The sequence below is a fragment of the Protomyctophum bolini genome (genome assembly GCF_963924005.1).
Source record: "Protomyctophum bolini genome assembly, chromosome: 9".
NCBI classification, from domain to species: domain Eukaryota; kingdom Metazoa; phylum Chordata; class Actinopteri; order Myctophiformes; family Myctophidae; genus Protomyctophum; species Protomyctophum bolini.
In genome coordinates, this window is record NC_137870.1 from 3,777,335 (window position 1) to 3,790,326 (window position 12,992).

Here is a 12,992-nt window from a genome sequence, read left to right on the forward strand (position 1 = left end):
TCTCTCTCTCTCTCAAAAATAACGAGCGACCCGATACAATAATAATCATCAGTGTTGCGTTGCGTGCCCTGGCCGTGCTGTAGATACAAAGTATAGTAGTAGGCCTACAAATAAAAACGAGATGGTCACCTTCCCAGCGGAGAAGCGGAGCCGCAGCGGGTGGGGAAAAAAAGACGGTAAACACTAAACATATATGCCCGCGCCGCCCCTATCCAACCAGCAGCCTCAAAGCTACTGCGGAATGAAATGATGGGATTTCAAAGTATCGTCTTTCGTCTGTAATATGTTTGTATTGTTGAGACAGTCACGATGAATGAACTGCCTATATTTTATGTGTCCAACAGATGGCGTAGTTTCACGTGAATTAACATGTATCATGTCTTCTATCACTTCTCCATATAAACACTCATTCGGAATGACCATTTCCCATGTAAACTCGCGGCAAAAAACATTACATCGGATGTATTTTATTCGGAAGTATTTATTCGGAATGATCACCCTTCATGTAAACGTAGCCACTGTGAGGACTGACGGTATTCCTGTCCTCACAAGTATAGCAGAACGTGAGAAATTGACACTGTGAGGACCGACGGTATTCCTGTCCTCACAACTTCAGAAGTACTTCATAGTGTATATACGTTTTTTTTGTTGTTGTGGCGTTCGCCTTTATTTTCTATTTTTACGGAGGGACAGACGGTAGGCTGACAGGAAATGGGGAGAGAGATGGGGGGGGGGGGGGGATACATGCAGTAAAGGCCGTCGGGATCGGGAGTCGAACCCGCGGCACACTGCCAGACTGGATTAGCAGGCATGGTGCCTGGACCGCTGAGCCACGGCACCAGGCGTGTATATATACATTTTTAGAGATGCGTTTATGTCCTAAAATGTGTTACGTACCCAAAGTAATGTCTTTGTGTGTGTGTGTGTGTGTGTGTGTGTGTGTGTGTGTGTGTGTGTGTGTGTGTGTGTGTGTGTGTGTGTTGTGATGCAGGTCAGTCCATCATGAATCTGAACGACATTCCCGGGAATTTCCCGCCATGTACGGCTATAACCAGCACTGGAAGATTACGTAACGTTGTTACTTGTTAATTTATCTAATTCCTTCAGGAAAGCACGCAGGCACTTTAAACACACTGGTCTGTAGGCCTACATACAGTACAGCTGTTCTCAGGTCTGCTTTTGTCTTCTTCATGTAGGCCTATTTATGATGATTATATCCATTGTTTGAATCTTGATTCTGTCCATGAATAAAATGTTTTCACACACACAGTGTAGTGTGTGTGTGTGTGTGTGTGTGTGTGTGTGTGTGTGTGTGTGTGTGTGTGTGTGTGTGTGTGTGTGTGTGTGTGTGTGTGTGTGTGTGTGTGTGTGTGTGTGTGTGTGTGTGTGTGTGTGTGTGTGTGTGTGTGTGTGTGTGTGTGTGCGTGCGTGCGTGCGTGCGTGTGTGTGTGTGTGTGCGTGTGCTTTTGTTTGTTTATCTGGCAAATGTGTCTCCTGTCTTTCTATCCATCTATCTATAGTCTGTCTGTCTGTCTGTCTGTCTCTGTCTGTCTCTTGTATACGTCACGTCTCGTCCTCCGCTTCCTGTCTCCCGTGGCCGTGTGAGACCAGAATATATTATAGTCCCGTTGTGGGTCTTTTATAGAACAGTTCTGTTTGAACCATAGACTGTAAAAAATATGGACAAAGCGTTCCGCGGGTCTAACATGAACGACCGTAAAATGAAGCATGTCAGTCCTTGCAATGGAAGTCGCCATCTTTCTAGATCCGTTTGGGCCCAGCTGGCCATTGGCTGGCCCAGACAACGAGGCGGGACTTCCCCCCCCCCTTCTTCTCCGTTGGTTTTTATTTTGACTCGAGTGGGAGGGGAATCCCGATGATAGACTGTAACGGTAGCCACACTATTTTTTTTAATTAATGGGACCATCATTTTCCAAAAAGAATATTATGACATTAGAAATGAGACTTTAAACTAGTGACTGGAAGCAGAAAGTATTCATGACCATGTTTATTAAGGTAATACAGTCTAGGTGAAGTTGGGCCCAAATACATGGACTTCTATGGGGCTATGGGTTTTTCTGGGTCCAGTGACAGCGCCACAACAGGCCATTATATGAACTTTCATTTCCTTAGTGGCTTCACAAAATATCTGTCTGACTGCCCCCCTGGTTTGAACAGGTGTTTGTTACGCCTGCATTAAGGTGACCCCTCCTCATCACATTCTGTTTGAACAGGTGTTTGTTACGCCCTGCATTAAGGTGACCCCTCCTCATCACATTCTGTTTGAACAGGTGTTTGTTACGCCCTGCATTAAGGTGACCCCTCCTCATCACATTCTGTTTGAACAGGTGTTTGTTACGCCCTGCATTAAGGTGACCCCTCCTCATCACATTCTGTTTGTACCATAGACTGTAAAAAATATGGACAAAGCGTTCCGCGGGTCTAACGTGAACGTAAAATGAAGCCTGTCAGTCCTTGCAATGGAAGTCGCCATCTTTCTAGATCCGTTTTGGCCCAGCTGGCCATTGGCTGGCCCAGACAACGAGGCGGGACTTCCCCCTTCTTCTTCGTTGGTTTTTATTTTGACTCGAGTGGGTGGGGGATCCCGTTCATAGACTGTAACGGTAGCCACGCCCCTCGGAACATGCGCGACTTTATGGTCATTTTTCTAATAAATGGGACCATAATTTTCCAAAAAGAATATTATGACATTAGAAATGAGACTTTAAACTAGTGACTGGAAGCAAAAAGTATTCATGACCATGTTTATTAAGGTAATACAGTCTAGGTGAAGTTGGGCCAAAATACATGGACTTCTATGGGGCTATGGGTTTTTTTGAGCCCAATGAGAGCGCCACAACAGGCCATTATATGAACTTTCATTTCCTTAGTGGCTTCACAAAATATCCGTCTGACTGCCCCCCTGGTTTGAACAGGTGTTTGTTACGCCCTGCATTAAGGTGACCCCTCCTCATCACATTCTGTTTGAACAGGTGTTTCTTACGCCTGCATTAAGGTGACCCCTCCTCATCACATTCTGTTTGAACAGGTGTTTGTTACGCCCTGCATTAAGGTGACCCCCCCTCATCACATTCTGTTTGAACAGGTGTTTGTTACGCCCTGCATTAAGGTGACCCCTCCTCATCACATTCTGTTTGAGCAGGTGGTTGTTACGCCTGCATTAAGGTGACCCCTCCTCATCACATTCTGTTTGAGCAGGTGGTTGTTACGCCCTGCATTAAGGTGACCCCTCCTCATCACATTCTGTTTGAACAGGTGTTTGTTACGCCCTGCATTAAGGTGACCCCTCCTCATCACATTCTGTTTGAACAGGTGTTTGTTACGCCCTGCATTAAGGTGACCCCTCCTCATCACATTCTGTTTGAACAGGTGTTTGTTACGCCCTGCATTAAGGTGACCCCTCCTCATCACATTCTGTTTGAGCAGGTGGTTGTTACGCCTGCATTAAGGTGACCCCTCCTCATCACATTCTGTTTGAGCAGGTGGTTGTTACGCCTGCATTAAGGTGACCCCCCCTCATCACATTCTGTTTGAACAGGTGTTTGTTATGCCCTGCATTAAGGTGACCCCCCCTCATCACATTCTGTTTGAACAGGTGTTTGTTACGCCCTGCATTAAGGTGACCCCTCCTCATCACATTCTGTTTTAATGTTGTTGCTGTTGCAGAGATGTGACAGAAGCTATAGAGGCAGAGATGTGACAGAAGCTATAGAGGCAGAGATGTGACAGAAGCTATAGAGGCAGAGATGTGACAGAAGCTATAGAGGCGAGTCACTTTGTGATCGAGGCGGTTCGTTTACAGTTACAGTCAGAGAGAGAGAGAGAGAGAGAGAGAGAGAGAGAGATTACAAGAGAGACGGAGCCAAAAGACATTGGCGTTTTAAGTGGGTGTGTGTGCGTGTGTGTGTGTGTGTGTGTGTGTGTCATTTGTCTTGTTGCCTCTCTCAGACCAACAGCTTCAAACAAGACATTTCCGTTGTTTACACAACAGCCACTTAGTTAATAGAGAGAGAGAGAGAGAGAGAGAGAGAGAGAGAGAGAGAGAGAGATTTCATATCAAACAACGTCTCCTTTCCTCATGCTGAGATCCACTTCCTGTCAGGGGCTGGGAGGAAGACTCACGCAGAGAGATAGAGAGAGAGAGACAGAGAGAGAGAGAGAGAGAGAAAGATGGAGACAGATCCCACTGAGCACTGAGTATGAGCTACTTTCTGTCAAGAAATGCCCTGCATTTGATTATTTTTCTAAGTGTCAGAGTTTGGAAGTGCTTGTTTTCAATAACACGTAACATTTTGCTGCCTCCTGCATTATGTGACATTTAGAAACAGGTGGTACGCAGGACGGTTGAGTGATTTCCATTATTATTATTATTTATTATTATGTGTGGTACGGTCCCAACCCCTATGGTGTATGAAGTTGTCAGCACATGCAGATAAGTATAGGCCACACATCAGAATGAAACCTGATGTGTTTCAAGCGTTTCTCAGAAACGGCAATTGAATTGAGCTGAGAAAAAGGAGAAGTCCCGGCCGAGAGTTATAGTCCCTAGAGTTATAGATCCCCCTAGAGAGGGATTGCACGACACTATGGTCACATTTAAAATCATCTTCTCTTTACTGAGAGAGAAAAGGGAGAGACTCCTCCTCCCTTCTCCTTCAGTCTGTTTGTCCAGCAGCTCGACCCAGTAGCCTTGAGCGATGACAACCTGACACATCACATGGTGAGTACAGTACACTACACACCATCATTATTTCATTTCTAATCCCATAGAATTCCAGATTGTGTGTGTGTACAGTATGTGTGTTTGTCTGCGCGAGCGTGCCAACTGCGTCGATACGTTTATACAATGAAAGAAAAATCACTTATTTGATCGATTTTAGATGGAAGTTATACTATTAGTTCTTCGGGGAACCTCAGAGGACACATAATTGCGTCGGGGCAGATCAACCTCGTATCTCCATATTTCAACTTAAAAAGAATAATATTCTACTTTCTATATTCTTCTATAATTCTATTTCTACAAGAGTGTTTGCACAAAAGTATAGTGAAATGAGCAGATCTACAAGCTCGCAACATGTCACAATGTGACACGTTGTCCGCTATTTTCACTATCTTTTTCTTATAATATAAAACAACGGTTTTGGACATACAAGGTTTCCACCCGACATCGGCAATTATAGACTGGAGTCATATACTGTAGAAATGAATATGCATTAGCGTGTAGAATTCAGATGAGTCATAATTATGGAGTCAATACAGTAGTCATGCAGACACGCGAAGCCCAGATAAATATTATATATATATATTTTTTGTATTGTGATGAAACAACAACTAAAGCTAAAAGTCACAAAAGTTACACAAGTATAAAAAGCTAAAGTGTATATATCTAAATGGACTCATAGTTAGATAGAGTTTGCTCTCACTTTGCTGCGCCCCTAAAAAAAACACCTGTGTTTATGATCTCATGCTGCTTGTAATTAATTTGTAAACAACAGTAGGCTGTAGACATCACAGCCTGGAATGTCTGGGTTTATTCTACGCAGTCTGGTCTCCAACAGTTCCATTTGGAGCTCAGAAGAACAACATTTTATGAGAGAGAGAGAACCCTTTTATCAGCTTACATTTGGAGGTATTTCAGTTCCAGTTCTGTCGGCTCACTTATTTGTGTTCTCAAATAAAGAGCTAAAGAGCTGGAGAGACAGGCAACAAAAAGGGGGAAAAAAATCACGTAATGCACCTTTAAAGGTATATTCAGTAATTTCACTCAAAAAACCTTAGGTTTAGTTTTTGGCTGGGACCCAAAGCCTTTCGTCCAATCAGGATAGAGAGTAAAAAATGAAACCTAAGGTTTTTTGACCCCCAGGGGTTAACTGGGGACAGGGAGGAACTCCTTATATGGTCAGCACACTCTATAGTAGAGAGGATTATCACAACGAAACAAAAAAAATAAGTGATATTTGAATTAAGTGAAATCACTGAATATACCTTTTAAGATCACATCCAGTTCAGTGTTACTTTATTTATATATTCTTATATAAATTATCGTATGTATACAAAAGTAGATTAATATAATTATATTAGTTGCCTATCTTATTGTTATGTTTATTATAGCACAGTTGTTGTGCTATAACGGGTCCCACCAACATTTTGACGCTTGCACGAGTGCAATCGACAATGTTTAAGTTTATGAGATGTTTTAGTGCAGCAGGAGACATTGGGCAGAGAGGACATACACCGCACGGTTGACTCCAATCCTGTGCATGCGTGTGTTTACATCCGTGTACATGCATGCTGGTGTAAAGATAGTGTGCGATGATAGATGATAATAATAAAACTTTCATGACATGAAATGCAGCTCAAAGTGCTTTACAGAACAATGGAGAATAAAAGAAAAGCCAGGCAACGGCATTAAAAAACAAGCAGTAATGCAATGCAGTGAGGACATGAATAACAAAAAAAAATCAATTAAAAGCAATGTTGTAGAAGTGGGTCTTGAGCTGAGCTTTAAAAATGTCTACAGAGGCTGCCTGACGAAGGTACAGTGGGAGCTTGTTCCATGCCGACGGCCCGTAGAAGCAAAAAGCTGCTTCCCCGTATTTTTTAGTTGCCATTAGAAACATTTGATAATGTACAGCAGGGGTTCTCAACGTTTTTGGCCGGGGACCCCCCACAGGGAGATGCTTTTGGCAGTGTCTCGGGACCCCCGCCCCGCCCCCTCCCAACCCCCAAGATAAATTGACCGCTACAATAACCTTAATAATACACCATAAATAAATACTGAAACCAGATATCATCATTAGGGAAGGTGTATTCATGTACTATATGTGTACTATTATGTAAACTCTTACTCTTAACGGACAGTGTGATTTGAGTGTGGCTTATTAGCCAGGCTACCAGACAGTGGCCTCGTGGTTAGAGTGTCCGCCCCTGAAACTGGGAGGTCGGGGGTTCGATCCCCGGCCCGGGTCATAATACCAAAGACAAAAAATGGGACCCTCAGCATCAAGGGTTGGATTGGGGGTCAAATCAACTAATGATTTAACTAATTAACTAACTAATTTAACTAATTTGATCCAAGAGATGGATCAAATGCGGAGAACAAACTTCACTGCGGTGACGTGTGTGACTTAATCGTACGACGTTGACTTTCTCCGTACAGAAAACGAGCAACAACACAAAAAGAGCACATAATGTGTTCAATGTCCTCTCTTCCCAACACAGGCATGGATCGGCTAAACAACACCCACTTCCCGACTCCGACCAACCAGTCGGACTTCAGCAGCGCGTTCACTCGCCAGGTGCTGCCCGCCCTCTACGTGGTGATCTGCGTGCTGGGCGCGGCTCTGAACGGCGCGGCCGCGTGGGTCTTCTTCCGCGTGCCCGGCGACTCGGGCCTGGTGGTGTACCTGAAGAACATGGTGGTGGCCGACCTCCTCATGCTCTCCACCTTCCCCCTGCGGGCGGCCGGCGAGCTGGGCGCGGCGGGCGCCGAGAGCTGGCGCCTGCGCGCGGCGGCGTGCCGCTACACGGCCGTGCTCTTCTACTCCTCCATGTACGCCGGCATCGTCTTCATGGGCCTCATCGGCCTGGAGCGCTACGTCAAGATCGTGCGACACTCCTCCGCCTCGGCCTCCTCCTCCTCCTCCTCCTCCTCGCTGTGTCGCCTGCTGCGGGGCGCGGGCGCGGCCAAGCTCCTGTCGCTGCTCACCTGGTCCCTGCTGCTGCTGAGCGTCCTGCCCAACGTGGTGCTGACCAGTGAGCCGGCGGACCGCGAGACGTCGCGGCACTGCGTGAGGCTCAAGACGCCGCTGGGCGTGCAGTGGCACCGCGTGTCCACGCTGTTCAGCGTGGCGCTGTTCTGGGCCACCCTGCTGCTCCTGGGCTTCTGCTACGCCTCCATCGCGCGCCGCGTGTATAACCGCTCCCGCTGCCGCCGCGTTGTCCGAAGGGACGGGGTCGTCGTCGACGACGCCTGCCGCAAGTCCGGCCGCAGCATCGTCAGCCTCCTGGCCGTGTTCGCCGTGTGCTTCGTGCCGTACCACGCCTGCCGCGTGCCGTACACGCTCAGCCAGATGCCCGGCGGGGGTGGCGGCGGCGGCACCTTCAGCCCCGCCAGCCGCTTCCTGCTGTTTCAGCTGAAGGAGGGCACGCTCTTCCTGGCGGCGCTCAACGTGTGCCTGGACCCCGTCGTCTACTTCCTGATGTGTCGCACCTTCAGGGAGTCTCTGCTCCGGAAGCTCCCCGGTGGAGGGAGGAGGTAGGACGCTCGCTCACCGCGGCACGGAGTCTCAGTCATGTGTAGAAGACACTCGCTCACCACGGCACGGAGTCTCAGTCATGTGTAGAAGACACTCGCTCACCGCGGCACGGAGTCTCAGTCACATGTAGGAGAGAAGAGAAGAAAGGGACACGGGAAGGATGAAAGAGGAGATCAAATGAGTAGAGGAGGACATTGTTTCAGTTCTGTTCTGACAGATGGCAGGATTTTCACTTCTCTTTCGCTTATTCAGACATTTCTGCTTTATTATAGACAGAACACCGAGAACAGGAAGGGAGGGGGGGGGGGGGGGGCGTTAGAGGTGACAAAGCACACTTTACTGACGTAATTTCTGAAGAATACACTTCAGTGCACTCTGGATACCAGAACTGGAAAGTGTGAAAGGGATTGTATATATGGGGCAGTATCTCTCTCTCACAGGCAAGACAGAACTTGAACATGATGGAAGGCGATGTCAATGCAGTGAGATATCGGGATGACGTTCTGGAGCAAGCGGTGGTGATACCGTGATCCCATATCTCCAGAATCAATATGGGACCGAACGCCGCCCGTGCTCCAGACCTGAGACCTCAACCCAATTGATGCACTGATGTGGGATCAGCTTAGGCAAGCTGTATACATGCTAAAGAGACCGACAGAACCACTGCCTTGCAACCAATCCTGGCTGTGGAACGGGATGCCATCCCAAAGACAAATGTGGCTATAGGTTGTGCCAAGCTGTTGTGGTTGTGTGTGGATCTTAATTCCACACACGCTACTGAGTTCCCTAACACCTAGTGTACAAATGGCCAATATGTGTTGTATTTTCTTATTATTACTGTGGGAGAGTCAAGAGTCCAATCCGCTAAAACAAGGGTGAATACCAACCATTTACCATTTTGGCAACTTTTTTGGAGGTGCTTGCTACCCACACTGTGTTGCTCATTCAAGGAATGCCTGATCCTTTTAATACAATTAAGCTATAGCCTACCTCGTTGTAAAGGTGACTAATTTGACGATAAAAAAAACGATATAAAGTTTCAGAACTTTTTGTGCTGAGTTATATATGGCTAGGGTGACCAGATGTCCCTCTTTGCGTGGGACAGTCCCTCATTTCCAAGACTTTTCAGGCGTCCCACAGATTGAGACCCTGTCCCACATTGTGCCAGGCAGGCAATTGCATCAGTGTTCAAATGCCCTAATAGTTAGTCCCCTAATAGTTGGCCTTCTGTTGACAAGCTCTCTCATTGTCTCTTCCTGCAAGATGTGTTTTTAAGCCTGTTAAAATAGCATAGACATAAAAAAGCATGATTTTAAAACAAAATGTGAGACACCAGAGGAGTTTATAAATGATAGCCGAATAGGCCTATGGTGGAATATGACATCAAGACATTTAACCCATTCTGACCGGGCACCCATTTTGGTGTTAGCATCATGTTATGCTTTAGCTATTGAAAAATAGCAGATCTACAAGCTCATAGCGCGCCACCGAGTGGCGCGCTACGAGCTTGTAGGTCTGCTATTTTAGAAAAATCGAAGAGCGACTGACATTTTTAGAATCTGATCTCAGGTCAGAATGGGTTAATCAGACCAGTGTGTGTCCAGTGGAAACCTCGTATGAATCTGATCTCAGGTCAGAATGGGTTAATAGAAACTCAAGTAGTAAGTTGCTAACCCGGTACTCCAGTATCGCTTGTGTGGGACTAGTTCATCCCACTAGTCCCACAACAGTTTGGATCTGGTCACCCTATATAGGGCTGAAGTGAAGTGTTGGGCAGATTAAGCTACACGCAGCTGAGCTACATAGCTTCATTTAAGTTTTGCTGTAATTGCGGTATAGCCTGAGCTACATTAATATGTGTGTACCTCGTCAAGTAGCAAAGCTACTTGTGGGCCTTCTTTTTTTATTTTTAGCTTAGCTACTCAAGTTACAAGCTACAGTTATACAAAATATACAATTATAGTAATGTTGATATACCATTGCTGTGTGTTCTTCTTGTACCAGAACAGAGAACACCCTTTGAAAAAGCAAGGAGTACGTGGACTGTTCCTTTTTCTTCCATTCTGATTGCTTTGAGGGCCAACAGCCAACAGCTGCCTCTGATTGGCCTCTGATTGGCCAAACCCCTAAACCCATCTAGTGTCACCTGCACTCTCTTACTAGATTACTCTGCCTAAACCTAACCTCACAGGAAGCCACAGGTTAGTTTGAATGTGCCACGCATGTTGGGAGGTGTAACGCCTAACGGTATTATATAATTACACAAAATATGATACAAATAAGTGCTTCTGCCTGACTTAATTCTCCATGGTTCATGTGTATATTAGGAATACATATAGTGCATTAGAGGTCACAGCCCCTTTAAGTCTTCCCCTTTTGCCCCCTGTATAAATAAATGTCCTGCCACACCTCCACCTCTTCCTTCTGTACTTCCGTCTTGGAACGAGGTGGGTGTCTTTGTTGACTTCTCTGCATTACATAATAAGAATTGTACTTGCAAATTGATTCATACAGTGTTTGTTTCACTCTGTTTAGAGAGCCATAATTGCACTACTAAGAACTAACGTGGAGACGTGTCTGTTGTTATTCTTTGTCAGAATAAAGCGAGGTTTCCAAAGACAGTTCTGGGTCCGTCTCTGCATGTCTATTCAACACAACGCAGAGAGAGACAGATTACACCGGTTACAGAGGCATGGGTTAGTTTTAACCTGCCACGCGTCGCACGTCGGGAGCCACGGGTAAGTAAGTTGTAACCGGTTACGGGTTAGTTGTAACCGGCTGTTAGTATGTCTAACCAACGGCTTTACAAGCTATAGAGACTAGAGTTCTCAAACTCTGCCCGAACCTGACCAGGCCCGACCCGACCCGGCGTTGTAGGGCTACTCCCGGCCTAAAATATATGCTAATCAGTAGGGCCAGGCCTCGGGCTCCATGTTCATAATAATAAAATAAGTCTGTTTGTGTATTCACAATTTATCTATTATGAAGATGGTGCTGACTGGCGTTTCGCTTTTACTCTGTGTAGAGTTCTCAAATTCTGCACAAACTCAACCCGACCCAACGTTTCTATGCCTAAAATCTATTCTAATTAGTCGGGTTGGGCCAGGCCTCGGGCCTGATCAGTTAGGGCCCAGTTAGGGCCGGGCCTTAATTTTCGGGCCCGATGAGAACTCTTAATAGAGACTGCATCGTAGGGAGAAGTCACGCTCAGAACGAGTTATTCTGGTCGCCATTGTCCTGCCTATTGAACCTACCAGGCAGTAGACTAGTAGGCTGCTATAGGCTACATTGTCCTGCCTATTGAATAGGGATGCACCGAAAATTCGGCCACCGAAAATATTCGGCCGAAAATGTCTAAAAATGTATTTTCGGCCTATTCGGTTTCGGCTCAAATAGGCCGAAAATATATCACCGAATAGTCAAAACACTGGGTCGCTATAAACACAACACGCGATTGTCTTGAACGTAACCAGAGCGCTCTGCATCTACCCCTCTCTCTCTCCCCAACTTCAGTCTCCCACACACACACACACACACACACACACGGAGCGTCTCTGTGGCTGCGATGCGCTCCGCGAAAACTGCGAGCTCATCAACAGGTTGCAAAATGCCCAAAACAGGTCCCAAAACATGGTATTTGTGAGCACCGCCACTGTCTATTCTTTTGTCGTATGACCAAAAATGCTCCCCAATGTCTGAATCTGTGAGCTTGCAGGCAGGCTAGTAGGCTACGACGGACTAACACTAGCAGTGTAGCACTAGCTCGTTAGCTCCTCAAATTTGTTCCACCTGTGTACTGTAATCTCAGCAGCGCATTGAAGTGGACATAGGGCTAAAGCAGAAGCAGAAGCAGAACGTCCGTGAACGTTTTGCTTAACAATGAACAGTTGTTCAGTGCTGTTTAACTTTGGCAATATGTGATACTAGAGCCTAGAGAACATGCTAATATGGCTGCTAAATAAGAACGTTTTCCCCCCCATCAGCTAGCGTGCCATTGTGTGTGTGTGTGTGTGTGTGTGTGTGTGTGTGTGCGCGCGCGCGCGTGTGTGCGTGCCCACACAGACTGTGTGTAGGACAGTGGTTCTCATAGTGGGAGTTCCAGCTAGAGCTAGATAGTTAGAAAGTAAACCAAGTGGACCCTAAGGTTCTGTAACAGAGTGCAAAAATGGAACCAAATAGACTCTCAAAATTTACATTGATTTTACAATAGAAATAAAAAATAAATTGGGGTCCCAGAGATAGAAATGGAAAGAAAGACAGTCAGCTATACACGGTCAACATTACAATTAACAGTATCATTACAAGTACAAGGAATGGCAAATCAAATTGTATAAAAAACTGGGTAAAATATTAATTTTGAAGGAGTATTCATTTGTATTGTCTTTATTGTTAGTTACAACATGCCTACAATAACGTGAAGCATTTTTTTAAAGGTAATTGCAAAAAGGTGCCATAATCTGATTCATCGTTTAAATAATCGCCCGATGAATCGATTATAAAAATCCATAATCATGTCTTTTGCCATAATCAGGTAGCTTTACAACAAAGATGTATTCGGCTATTCGGTATTCGGTTTTCGGCCAACTGTTTCCTATATTCGGTATTCGGTTTCGGCCAAGAATTTCCCTTTCGGTGCATCCCTACTATTGAACCTACCAGGCAGTAGACTAGTAGGCTGCTATAGGCTACATTGTCCTGCCTATTGAACCTACC

The 12,992-nt window shown here is 45.8% G+C and overlaps 2 protein-coding genes across 2 annotated transcripts in view; both read left to right on the forward strand.

Moving 5' to 3' along the window:
- The window catches only part of LOC308321581 (transmembrane 4 L6 family member 1), a gene marked incomplete at its 5' end in the record, with an annotated part of 4,973 nt that extends 3,917 nt beyond the window's left edge, over positions 1–1,056 (forward strand). Inside the window, one exon of the mRNA XM_080772535.1 lies at positions 992–1,056. Within this exon, the coding sequence (XP_080628661.1) occupies positions 992–1,006 (15 nt within the window). The 3' untranslated portion in view covers positions 1,007–1,056. The remainder of the gene's footprint in view (positions 1–991) is intronic.
- A 6,188-nt stretch (positions 1,057–7,244) lies between these two features.
- On the forward strand, positions 7,245–8,282 carry LOC308321698 (P2Y purinoceptor 14; the record flags this gene model as incomplete). The annotated part of the gene is made up of 1 exon (XM_080772761.1): positions 7,245–8,282. The coding sequence occupies one exon, from the start codon at positions 7,245–7,247 to the stop codon at positions 8,280–8,282; it is 1,038 nt and encodes a 345-aa protein (XP_080628887.1).
- Positions 8,283–12,992: the final 4,710 nt, after the last annotated feature.